The sequence below is a fragment of the Phaseolus vulgaris genome, chromosome 4, assembly GCF_051622355.1.
Source record: "Phaseolus vulgaris cultivar YP4 chromosome 4, ASM5162235v1, whole genome shotgun sequence".
Taxonomy (NCBI): domain Eukaryota; kingdom Viridiplantae; phylum Streptophyta; class Magnoliopsida; order Fabales; family Fabaceae; genus Phaseolus; species Phaseolus vulgaris.
In genome coordinates, this window is record NC_143501.1 from 3,315,262 (window position 1) to 3,327,950 (window position 12,689).

General features: G+C 34.4%; 2 protein-coding genes and 1 long non-coding RNA gene across 4 annotated transcripts; 1 reads left to right on the plus strand and 2 right to left on the minus strand.

Annotated features, from left to right (window-relative positions):
* The first annotated feature begins 1,526 nt into the window (after positions 1 to 1,526).
* On the plus strand, positions 1,527 to 6,507 carry LOC137836768 (serine/threonine-protein kinase 54). Its single transcript, XM_068645495.2, has 6 exons — positions 1,527 to 2,465; positions 3,603 to 3,724; positions 4,303 to 4,499; positions 4,591 to 4,765; positions 5,438 to 5,572; positions 5,882 to 6,507. Exons 1-6 carry the CDS (start codon positions 2,201 to 2,203, stop codon positions 6,086 to 6,088), a joined length of 1,101 nt encoding a protein of 366 aa, XP_068501596.2. The 5' UTR covers positions 1,527 to 2,200; the 3' UTR covers positions 6,089 to 6,507.
* LOC137836769 (uncharacterized) lies at positions 5,128 to 7,405 on the minus strand. The gene is made up of 2 exons (XR_011085344.2): positions 6,988 to 7,405; positions 5,128 to 5,603 (listed from the first exon to the last, which is right to left on the minus strand). It is a non-coding gene; the product is annotated as an uncharacterized LOC137836769 (long non-coding RNA).
* Positions 7,406 to 7,855: 450 nt separating this feature from the next.
* On the minus strand, positions 7,856 to 12,053 carry CYP38 (cyclophilin 38). Of its 2 annotated transcripts, XM_068645494.2 has the most exons (7): positions 11,662 to 12,053; positions 10,678 to 10,968; positions 10,348 to 10,547; positions 9,259 to 9,494; positions 8,719 to 8,861; positions 8,447 to 8,518; positions 7,856 to 8,357 (listed from the first exon to the last, which is right to left on the minus strand). In XM_068645494.2, exons 1-7 carry the CDS (start codon positions 11,827 to 11,829, stop codon positions 8,130 to 8,132), a joined length of 1,338 nt encoding a protein of 445 aa, XP_068501595.1. In that variant the 5' UTR covers positions 11,830 to 12,053; the 3' UTR covers positions 7,856 to 8,129. The 2 variants fall into 2 exon arrangements, with proteins under 2 accessions (XP_068501595.1, XP_090157843.1); XM_090301717.1 differs by lacking the exons at positions 10,678 to 10,968; positions 11,662 to 12,053 and having other exon boundaries at positions 9,259 to 9,527; positions 10,348 to 10,488.
* Between the last annotated feature and the right edge of the window lie 636 nt (positions 12,054 to 12,689).

The following is a 12,689-nucleotide window of genomic DNA, read 5'->3' on the forward strand; positions in this document are numbered from 1 at the left end:
CTTTATTAGAAGAAGTCTTAAAGAAGCCAATACTAGTGAGACATTTGGTGTGTACTAAGCCACTCAGCAAGTCAAGTTGGCATTAATGGTGAGAAAATAGTCCAGGGAAAACGAATTATTAGAATCCATTTCAATGATGACTACAAGAAGAAGAAGAAGAGGAGGCAAACACTTTTTTTTTTCTTGTCACCTGAATGCATGCATGGATGTCTCACCAAGAAATTTTATATTCATCATAATGAGTTTTGCCAAATATACAAATGTTGTGGGCTTTGTACCATCCCTTTGAATATCAAGGTTTGATTTATCTGAAATTTGAAATAAATATGATTTTGATTCTCTATTTTTTAAACATTTAATCTTTTAAATTTAAAAAAAGTACACATTTAATGTAGTTTTAGAGATTAAAAACGTGTGTTTAAAAATCATTTAGTTCTTTAAAATATTTAGAAAATAAAAATTCAATTTTTTAAACTAAAATATGTTTTTTTAATTCAAGGAATCAAAACCGGAAATCATAAACTAAAAAACACAGTTCTTTTATTTTTATTTTTATTTTACTTTCTCTTTGATGGTAAATTCATTAGTCTTGCATCAACCAATATTCCACACATTTATTATAAAACAAATAATAATAATAATAAAATTAATTTAATTATAAATTTTCATGTATAATAAAATTTAAGGTTTCAACAATGATTAAATTTCAAGTGATACTTATAAATGAATTATTCTTCAAATAACTTTCTAATATTATTAATGTTCTATGATCCATATATTATTCTGCTAATAATTAAATATAGCAAATAACATGGAAATGTAAGGAGATAAATCATTTTTAGTTTCATCTCGTGCTAAATAATTAATTATTTTAATAGTTAAATGATCATCCTCTCTCTATCATATTCTCATCCATTACGATTTTGCTGCTACTTTTTATTATATATATATATATATATATTATTATGTTGATTAGACCTATCAATAGAAAAATAAAAACAAAACTTTGTTTTGTCCCTGTATCATGGTCACAGTGTAAATTAATCAAAACATCACCTTCACCAAATTAAAACTTATGTGATTCTATGAAGGGTTGGACTCATATAAGTGATGCTACTTGCATAAGTATAAGATACTGTTTTAAATTTTGTTTTTTACCAATCTCTTGCTTTAATTATTTATTTAATTAAATATAGTTAATTAGTTTACTTAATAATGAATGCTAAAATTCTGCAAAGAAAATAACAAAAAGTTTAATTTGAAAAATTTAAACTCTAGTGCTACCTTATTAGTTACAAATATCTTACATTCAAGAAAAAACTGTATCTTAGAAAAATAAATTTTAATATTTCAAAAAATTATCTCCAAAATTTAAGTAGGATGTACTAGTGAGATTTTTTTATATCCAATTCATAAGTGATGAATATTATATTGTTGAAAAATAATTATATTTTGTAAGTATTAATATGAAGTTTAATTTCATTATCTTTTGTATATAAAAAAAAAGAGAGTATCTATTTAGAAATGTTAGCATTGAAAAAATATTCTCTAACTAGATATGTTACAAAAATGAATGATGATTAGAAGAAGTTACATAACAATTGTCTTTGTGACAAAGTGACTTCCTTAACTGTTTGCATGATCACCATTGATGAAGCCAAACAACTTGTTTGAAAGGGATGGGAACATGGAAAGGTGCAATAACCGTGAATGCCATCAATGAAAAAAAAAATTAGAAGAAAAGGAAAAAGGGAAGAGAAAAACAAAGACACACCAAACAAGAGAGAGCCACAGAGACGCACAGTGAGAGATCTTTGGTTTCAATAAATTAGAAGAAGTTGAAGGTTTTGATAATCGCAGGGAACCAAAGTGGGGCAGAAACACACGTCGTGTTCAGGCAAAATCCATGTGCCCACATGGATGATTGAGAGAGAGAGAGTGAGGGAGTAAGGGTGAGAGAGTGTTGTATTTATGACCTCAACATCACCACAGGCAGCAACAGCAGCAACACCTGCAGTGGCAGCATAAACATATAGAAGAAGAAGAGGAGAGACACAAGAGACCCACCGAGGAAATTTTGTTCAAAACCAGAACTTGCTCCTAAAGTTAGCATCTTTTGATGATTTTAAGTGGGTGGAGGTTCAAAGTCCGTAGTGGGGTGTGGTGAATTTTATTTTGGAGTGGGGAAGAGGTGAGAGAGATGAAGAAGAGTGAGAGTGGGGGGTATGTGAGAGCGGATCAGATAGATCTGAAGAGCTTGGATGAGCAGCTTCAGAGGCATCTGAGTAGAGCATGGACTATGGAGAAGAACAAGGAGAAGGAGGAAGAGGAGGTTGAAGGAAGGTCCACAAGAAGCAGACAAGAGTGGGAGATTGACCCCTCTAAGCTTGTCATCAAGACTGTCATTGCCCGTGGCACTTTTGGCACAGTTCATCGTGGGATTTATGATGGACAAGATGTTGCAGGTAGTACACTCTCTTATGAAGTGTTTTCAGTCTTCACTTCATGTTTATCTCCTTTGTTTTCTTATGTACCTAACCATGTCTATAAAGAAAGAGCAAAATAAACATGCATGGTTTGTTTTTCCCTCCCTTTCTTGCACTATATTGTTTAACACCACGCCCATGAACAAGGTGGAAGTTTTATTCACTTGTGGAAGTTCGTTCATGTAGTTGGTGTTTTCAAGGTGTACTTGCATAATGTGCACATGCTCCCAAAGTATAGGTTGTATGGTTTTTAGGCGTTTTTTGTGTGAACATTTCATAGGCAAGTGCATTTTCTATGATGTCTTGCTTAGTTCTCAATGGGATTATTATGAAGGGTTTCAAAGAACTGGTTCAAAGTTATGTCTTATTTGGTCAGCAGATCCACTGCTTAAGATTTATTTTGCATGTTCCTGCTTGTGATTTCGTTTTACCTGTACCTTTGCAATCAAGCAACAATTTTTGCTTGGACATGACTCTGTGTTCTGCTTTTTTTTTTTTGTTTCCCCAAGTTCTTTGAGACGGAATCTAAGTTGTAAGTGTTTGGTTAGCCATAACTGCTCAGCATTGGATTTGCAAAATCCGTGATTCACAAGATTGAGTACCCTTTGCTCCTTTTCTTTTTGTTTTCCCTGGAATTCACAAGATCCACTTGACTTCACAGTTATGTGCATGAACTTTAATGTTTATTTCTTTTTTAACTTTCATGTGTTTTTGGTTATTACTGTTGTGCCCCTTATTTTACTATCATGGGGTGGTATAAGGATTTTAAAAAAAGAGCAAAAAAAGTTTTAGATGACTGGTTATTATGTTGCCACATGCATTTATCGTTCATACTATATTCTTCTAGTGGGAGTCAGTTACAGGAACTCTTCTCGTGAGAGTTAAAATCATCATCAGTGATGGTAATGCCTTTTTGAGATTTCATGATTGTCATCATGATGTTAACAATATGCTGAACTTTATTATCTTTACAGTTTCTGGATGCTAAACTTGATAACCCTGCAGTTTTCTACCGAAATTTAGAGGAATGAGAACAGTTTAACTTGTGAATGCGCATGCATGCTCTCCTTCTGCTTTCATAACATGCAATTAATTTTTCATTTTGTTTTTTCTCAGTTAAGCTCCTTGACTGGGGGGAAGAGGGTCATCGATCAGATGCTGAAATAGCTTCTTTGAGAGCAGCGTTTACTCAAGAAGTTGCCGTTTGGCACAAGCTTGACCATCCTAATGTAACCAGGGTAATATTTGCTCCTTCATTCTTCTCTTCGTCTTAATCATGTTTGTCCTTTATCTTGTGCTGTGGTAGGACCGATAACTTCCTTTAGCAGGTGGTTTATGTGCTGTCACTTGCTACTGAGTCAAATCAGATAAGAATGGAGAGCATATAGATAAACAAAATGAAAGGGGGAAGATAAATGATGAAAGATCTAGAGATTTAATGTGTTACTCGAGGCAAATATTGGAATATGTTCAAGCTGGAAGTGTTGGAAAACATTCTAGGACTAAAACATTGAGAATCTCAGACTAGTTTGAATGTGATACAATGGCTTGATGGTGGTCACATTTGTGTCAAATGGATTTTCTTAAGATTTATTTTCTGTTTTGTCTCTACTATGTTGGGGCATGGGAAAAGGATTGAGTGGTAGTTGGGTGGGTGCATTAAGATCTGCACTAATAAGGAATGCAAGTGTACAGGGCAGAAATTTGGTCTGGTCTTAAGGTTCCCCCACAAGTAATGCATGAAATTTGTATCATAATTTGAAACATTTATGTGAGAATCTTCTTATTCATTCTTACTGTCAAATCCGTTTTGCAGTTTCTTGGGGCAACAATGGGAACATCAGAGCTACAGATACAAACAGAAAATGGTCATATAGGCATGCCAAGTAATGTTTGTTGTGTTGTTGTTGAATATTGTCCTGGAGGTGCACTGAAGACTTATCTTATTAAAAACCGAAGAAGGAAGCTGGCTTTTAAAGTGGTTGTTCAACTGGCTCTTGACCTTGCAAGAGGGTCCAATCTTTATGCCTTATCTGTGTCATATAAGCTTAAAAAAATAAGCTTTCTTTCTAAGCCTCAGAACTTTTCATTTTTTACTCTACAGGTTGAGCTATCTCCACACAAAGAAGATTGTCCACAGAGATGTTAAAACAGAAAATATGCTTCTGGACAAGACACGAACCTTGAAAATAGCTGATTTTGGAGTGGCTCGTATTGAGGCTTCCAATCCTCATGACATGACAGGTGAAACTGGAACCCTTGGTTACATGGCTCCTGAGGTATATGCTTCAATTCCTTTGAAAACATCTCACTCTTGCATTGTACTTTTGGGATTTGTTTCAAACACTCATTAATGTCTAGTTCTTGCCTCTGCATAGACAATTTTTTGAAACTCTTGGACGTGTTAAATGTGGTCAAAACTGTTGTCTAACTAATTGTGAAAGAACTGGGATGACCATTCCGCTCTTAAAAATATAGTGAAAAATCACTAAAACGAGTTCTTGATTAAAATATTTACCTTTTTGGAAAAATAAGACATTGCATTGTTCCATCACTGTCCATACTTTTATCAGGCATTCCTTTTGGTTTATAATTCACCCATCAATTATGTATATATCCGTGTTGGTTTTGATACATAATTACTGGAAGAAATCTCTACATCAGAATGTCCCATTTACATTTCATAAGATCTTGAAGTTCAGCATATCACTAATGATAAGTCTCTTCAAAATAAGTACATCATCTAGCACACACAAACGTTGTTTTGCTTTTTTCCTGAAAGTCTCTTCAAGATTTTTGACTGTTAACTCTCTTTTAATACACAAGCCTTGGCATATATTCTGCTTATGTTACAATCATAAGTAGCTTTGCTTTGCATAAGTAATCCATGTTTTGTTGGAATAGTAACAGATGTTGCATATATGAAAATCTTACCTGAAGAAATTGAGCAGGTTCTAAATGGTAATCCATACAATAGAAAGTGTGACGTGTACAGTTTCGGCATATGCTTATGGGAGATATACTGCTGTGACATGCCATATCCGGACCTTAGCTTCTCCGAAGTGACATCAGCTGTAGTACGGCAGGTACATGATGTGTATTAAGTTGTTTTGTCAGCTGCATAAACAAACTTTTACATGTTTTCAAAATCCAAAGTCTAATTCCTTCTCATGATATTAAGGACATTTTTGTTCAAAATCAAATATAGTATTTCTTACATCCATTACATATTCCTTATCCATGTGCATTAACCACCTTAAACATCATAGTTGCTAACAATTACTAACTTGTAGAATTGTTAGTTTATTTGCAAATGGTCTCATGCAATCATATCTGATGTTTATGCATCGCTAGTAGCTGTTTTTATTTTAACTAGATTCTTTGTGGAACTGCAGAATCTGAGGCCAGAGATTCCACGATGTTGTCCTAGCTCTCTGGCAAATGTGATGAAAAGATGCTGGGATGCCAATCCTGATAAGAGGCCAGAGATGGATGAAGTAGTGTCCATGTTGGAAGCTATTGACACTTCAAAGGGTGGAGGTATGATCCCTGTTGATCAGCCTCAAGGTTGTTTATGTTTTCGCAGCTATCGAGGACCTTGAAAGATTTTTCACTGTCAAGGAAATCGATTATGGAGGGATGATGATATACAGTATTCTGGAAAATCAGTTTGTATTTGATTTCATTGAAGGAATAGGGAAGGAAGACTCAGGATGGAATGCATACACAAAAAGTGTGAAGGCCACAGACGAGCTCTGCAATTACTTGTTACTTTGTTGGGCTATAATTTTTGTAAAGCTAATTGTGCTCTCTCCTCATTGCACCCATTTTTATAATATTTTCTATGTAAGTTGTACACTTGACAGTAGTAGCATGGATTGTTCCAACACTAATATCAAAGTCCTCCTGAGGGGTCATTTGATGTCCGATGAGCCTACAAGTGATCTGTTTTGGGAAGATCTGCTCATGTGCAGAAAGACACCTATAATATATGGAATAAATATACAATTTGGCCATAAAATATGTTATCTGTTGAGATTGAGATTGAGGAAGCTTATTGTTTATCCAATCTTACATGATATTTTGAATGTCAAGGATCTCATGTGAGAATATCTAACTCCCTTCAGAATGGTAAGCCATATATAAAAAGTTATGAGCATATGATAAAAAAGAAGTTCCAGATGTTTGCTAATCCTCAGATTGAAAAGGTTTCTAAAGTTGATCTAATCTTTACAAACATTATCTAAAACTAACCATCTTCTCAAATCAAGTTTCTGCTTCAAACTATTCGTGACTCTGGTCATCTAAAATATTCATTAATGGGGCCAGTTTGCTTGAAACTCTACTATGTATAAAAGATCCTTCTGTTAGAAATTCTGATTGAGCTGTACATGAAGAATATTCTTGTTCTACAACTGTTTCTGATATGTTAATGATATCTTTCATTTTATTTATTATCTTGCAAAAGAAGAGAACTATAGATTAGAGAAGTTCCGTATACCTTCCTTTGGGTTACAGCTTCAGAAGAAACTTCATCTAATAAGGGAACCCCTGTTGAATCAGTTCTGCATCCCACTAGGCCATACTTCAACTGCATAAATATGGCTGGCTTCAAATATTGCAATCAACTTCTGGTCAAAGATTCTTTCCATGGTCGAAGCTCACAACGACAGGTATAGGAAATCGCATGAATTTAAGCATAGAGACAATCTCCACTGCACATCCTTGGCCATATCTGATGTTGGAGACGAGGAGGGTAATTGCAGACACGCAATAAGATTGTTATACTGTTGGGAAAACAATGACCACACACAGAGACACAGTGTGAAATTCGGAATACAAGTTGGATGATGCAATATCCACCACCAAAGAAAGATGCTTTGTTCCCTTTAGATTTTTTTTTTCTTTCTTGAATGTGTGAAAGAGAATCTTTGATAAATGTTATTGTACAGTGTTATCTTCAATCCTTTCGACAATTTCCCATAGAAGTTGCGGAATAATATTTTTCACTTTCGGATATAAGGTAACACCGAATATTTCAGAGGTGATAAGAAGACAAATTCAGACAAAGAACCATTCATCAAAACCATTGTTGAGTTGCATAAGTTTTTAATATTTGCCCAAGTCTAATTATTGATGTAAAGGTAAAATTTTTTATGAGAAATTCTCTATAAATGTATATCGTTATGTTACATCATTACTTGGGTAAAAATAATCATCAAAAGGCTTTTGGTCTTGTGCTCAAATGATAATGAGTGTTGATCCATTCATAGTTGATGTTTGTGTTCAAAGTAGACAAATAAAATAATTCTCTACAGATATGAATAATTCCAGATGAATGCCAGAAACTGTATGAGATTGGCCCATACTTTCCTCACTGAACAATCATAATTTTATTGATGAATTGGTGGAATGAAAGTTACAAGCCGGGGTGGTGAATAGTCTTAAAACAGAATAAAATCTCAAGCTGTTCAACTGAATGCTAGGTTATAGTAAAATGAATATTTGCTTTTCTGATAACAATGAGAGAAACCAAAGGGAGTAAACTTTCCAATGTAGCAGCCTGCACTCCTGAATAGCCTTGAAGCAAGTGACAACAAACACTCATGTGGTGGTATTTGTAGCAAAAGCACAGAAAGTTCACTAGCCAGCAATCTTGTAGCTTGGATTCACCAAATTATCAAGGCCAGAAACTACTTGAATAGATTCTATGACATCACCAACTTTGAGGTCAGCCAAGTAATCCTCATTTTGTGTTACATAGCCAAAGACAGCATATCGACCATCCAATATATTGGCATTACTAGGAGTTAACTCACTTTCTTTCAATAGCCAAAATATCTGGCTAGAGGCAGAGTTGTCCTCAAATTCCTATTCAACAGAATAAAAGGAGTAAATAAAAGCAAGAAAAGAATATTAGCATACATAAAGAACAGCCATGTCAAAGACTAGATTCTCACATCTCTTGCCATTGCCATTGTACCGAAAGCATTAAATGGAAGTTTTGTTTGAGCCTTGTATAGACCAAGCTCCTGTCAAAACAGATTATTGACAACAGCAAATAAGAAAGTTTTCAACCTTGAGACGGTTAGAGGAACATGTTAGAAAGTATAAATACATCAAGTTACAAAGTGAAGCTTCATGCAAGAAACAATGATCATACAATGAGATCTGTGATACAAATGCACAAAAGTATAACATGCCCCAAGAGTGGTAAACAGCTGAAGATCACCTCTAAAGTTGCCCCATACACAGGTGCCTTTTCTCCACTCACTGTAATTTCTAATGGTATTGTCCTGGTTTTCTCTGTACTTGGATCGATGAAACCCTCAGCAGGGCCTTCAGGATCACCAGTTTGGACAACAAACCCATCCGCTGCACAAAATATAATTTTGAAAAAATAAAATTAAGACTATCTTGGTGAATGTGTAAGTAAAGCAGAAAGCAGGACAGAAATTGTGGATATCCAAATAGGGCATTTTTTGGACAAACTTCTCAATAAAGACTTCTAGAAGAGAAAAAATAAGAAAAAATGAAATGAGTTTTTCTACAAGTTAAAACTAACTTAAACATAACTTAAAAAATAAACATTTAGAGAAACTATACGAGAGTTTCAAAAATTAGCTTATACATAGACTAATTTTAGTTTACAAAAAAGTTCATTTCATAAAACATAGCTAGAGAAGGCCTAAATCATTATTTACCAAACCAGCTATAGCTAAAATGGAAATCCAAAGCAAAAATGCATGTCCCATAAAAATCATATTATTACCTCTCTGGATTTCCATGCCATCATAGAAGTGCCTCTGAACCAAGTCAACGAAATTTCCAGAAGTTACAGGGGCATTGTAACCATCAAGAACAATGTGGAAAACACATTCTTCAAGATTTGGATTGTCTTTAATCTTGACCTTCATATCCACTGCTGCTCTCCCCTTCAATAAAGGCATATTTTGGTATTCCTCGGGCACATCAAATGGGAAGCCATCAACCATGTCTTCTTCAACACTGCAGAAATGCAATGCCCCAGGAACATCTCAGCTGCAGTCAATGAAAGGTTCTATATGAGAAAAGTCTTTCTCAAGAAGGTTAATTTTCTAAGTCCTCCTCAATTTTCCACTGTTATGAGGAGGATTCAATTTTTGCCAACACTGATACAACCTGGTTACCAGAGGCCTAGAAAAGCCTGTTCGTTAATTGGACAGTTTGGATTCTGCCCACTCAAAACAGATCAAACATGGCAGATTTTACAACCAAATCAATCTGAAGGGATCATGCTAAAATGGTTGCAAATCTAGTATGCAATATCAGTTTGTCCAACTGAATGCTTTTCAATGGCTACCTGACTAACTAAACATGACACTTTGCAGTACAGTAGCTAGTCAGACCTTTGGATTTTAGGCACAGTTAAGTTAAGATATATATAACCAGGACTAGTGGTGATCTACTGGTTGTACCAATAGTGCGGGTCTCTTATTACATTGATGTATGGCAAGGTTAAATTGCTTTGCCCCATAGGTTTAAGGTAAAGCCTACTTGCATTATTTAAGCAACTGACCCTTGATTCAGTCAGATCCTATTGTCAGATCAGATCAGATTAAGGAACATGAAGTGCTTTATATTGTCACAGCACGTCTATGCCTTTTTCTGTAATCCTAATAATAGCAGAGTCTCATATTCTTAATGACTACCACACAGAATACATCATGACAGAGTGAAAACATTTAAGAAATCCACCAATCCGTCTTTCATTTCTTCCAAAGAAGAAGAAAAAAATATTCTGTTCTTATTGAGCATGTGTATGGAAGGATAAAGGTCTTTGTGTGGTTTATATAAGTCATTTCGTAATTGAGATGCTTACCCTCCAACATATTGAAGAAGCTCTTTCTGTTTTGGTGCAACTGCATCTCGATTCCTATCCTGCACTATCAGTTCAAGCTCATCTATACCAGCTTCCAGCTTACTAAGCAGTTCAACTCCATGTTCTTTCTTTGACTCAGCTAAACCAGATACAATTAAAGTCTTCCCTTGCTTGAGAACTCGAGATGCCTGTCTCACATTCTACATTCCATGTAAAGTAAATCAGCTTCTACCCCTAAGGGAAATGAAACAAAAAATCCCAAGCACAAGCTGCATAAACAACACACATCTACAGAACGAAGAATAAGAATCTTTAAATCTTATGTCTTACTCTTTCCACAGAATCAAGTGCCTTTACTCCAGCAATCTTGAGACTCTCTGTGATATCTTCAAGTGGCTTCTGTACCTCTCTAATGGCCTTATTGTCAATAGGAAGAGCATATCTCAACAATGCCCCAGGGTCCTTAATTGGTGGTCCAGATATCAAAACAGACAGATCAGACAACACAGGGTTAGCTACTTGAGCATAGGTGGGCAACCCGAATGTAGGAACTCCCGTTATTAATCCAACCGCCAGTGCTATAGATATAGCACATTTCTTGAAGGAAAATGGCTCCCCATTCTGCGCCAAAATACAACACAATAAGCTATGGGGCAGCAATAACACATTTCAGCAATCTAAAGTTACATTGTGAACATAAGAACTAAAGGTCTGGAGAAAAGAAATAAAGCACAAATAAAGCACATAAACTCTTTCTAAGTAAATTGAAAAGAACAGAAAAGTGAAAAAAGTTCACACAGATAACAACATAGAAATTGATCATAACATATATTCCCAGATATTCAGTATTTTCACAATTACCACTGTAGATTGAAGAGTTGGGCACATTAATTAATTAGCAGAAAAAACACTTACTTTTCTTACAATGCTTATTTCTAGGCTGAAACACTTGACTCGAGTAACCAAAGTGCATTTGAGGCAAATACAAATCCCAAATATCCACTCTCAGGTATAATAGCAGCAGAGAAATTTAAACCTCTCTCAAACTGCTTACCATTAGCCCTCTCAGTACCTCATTAGAGGCTTATCTACCACACTGTAATGTATAGAACTTACACTCTTTTTCCCTTGTGAAATTCACTTCTACAATTTTCCTTTTATTAACAAATTGATTGTATTCAAACATGAGATGAACAAGAAAAGCAAAATGCTGATTGGGTACCTACCACATCACCACCCCAGATGAGCACAATCACCATTCATGTCAACCAAAGAGCATCTACAATCACAAGATCAAATTTTTAAGAGACTTACATGGTTGTTCTGAACTTCAGAGTGATTGGACGGTTGGTTAGAGCAACGAGCATTGAAACCTCGGAGTCCTCGAAGTGGGTAGGATAAACGCCTAGAGTGTGTGGTGTTGGAATTGAACCATTTGGGACTGAGGGAAACACAGTAGTGGCAGGGGATAATGGCTGCCATTGAAATGAGGCCAACAACAATTTCAGAGAACAAATTTCATGTGACACAAAATTGGAGAGAAAGAGACAGACAGGGAAAACTAGTTAGTTTGATAAGGTTTTAGGCAAACTTTGAGGTTTGTGTTTTGTAAGGGATGGTTGCAAAAAGGGTCACCTTTGAGGGAAATCCATCATCCATTCATCTTGATGCTTCTTTTGGATAAGATAACATAGCATTGGGTCCATGCAAAGGACACATTTTCTTTAACATAAATATTTTTTTTAAAAGATCTAATATCTTACATGCATGAGTGTATTTAACTTAAACTTCAAAATATTTTAAATGATTTTTTTTATATAAAAGCAATGTGTTATTTGATCAAAAAATTTGAACATGAATTTTTATAATAGCATTTCATCATACAATCAATGAAAATTGATTTTTTTTTTCATTTAACTTTTTATGTGAGGTTAATCATGAATTAATATGTCCATTTTTTTATAAATTTAAAAATTATATTATTTTTTTATCATAAAACATGTTATTTATATTATTAATTTGATTTGTATAATATATTATTACTATATAAAGAATTCATATTCTCAAACTTAGCAAATCTTTCTAACAATATAAACTCTAGTCTTATAAAAAACTTTTTAAAAAGCCTAAAGTTAACATTTTAAGAGGTTTTGTTGAGGAGAAAGAATGAGGTTATTTTTTTTAAAAAATATATCAAAATGTAATGTACATGTATATATGTTTAAAACCTGCCTCAAAAAATTTAAATCCTCAAATGACAATTAGTATCCATGGATATTATTTTTAAAATATTACAAAATAAAAATTTAATAATTTGTAACTTTTGAATAACTGACTGAGAT

Excerpts from the sequence above, each read along its gene's own strand:
- LOC137836768 (XM_068645495.2), top strand. The coding sequence starts at position 2,201 with ATGAAGAAGAGTGAGAGTGGGGGGTATGTGAGAGCGGATCAGATAGAT. Across the intron at positions 2,466-3,602 it reads TGATGGACAAGATGTTGCAG|TTAAGCTCCTTGACTGGGGG; the intron begins GTAGTACACTCT and ends GTTTTTTCTCAG. Across the intron at positions 4,766-5,437 it reads TTGGTTACATGGCTCCTGAG|GTTCTAAATGGTAATCCATA; the intron begins GTATATGCTTCA and ends GAAATTGAGCAG.
- CYP38 (XM_068645494.2), bottom strand. The coding sequence starts at position 11,829 with ATGGCAGCCATTATCCCCTGCCACTACTGTGTTTCCCTCAGTCCCAAA. Across the intron at positions 9,495-10,347 it reads CTTCTTCAATATGTTGGAGG|TGTTGAAGAAGACATGGTTG; the intron begins GTAAGCATCTCA and ends GCATTTCTGCAG. Across the intron at positions 8,519-8,718 it reads TGTATGGGGCAACTTTAGAG|GAGCTTGGTCTATACAAGGC; the intron begins GTGATCTTCAGC and ends CTGTTTTGACAG.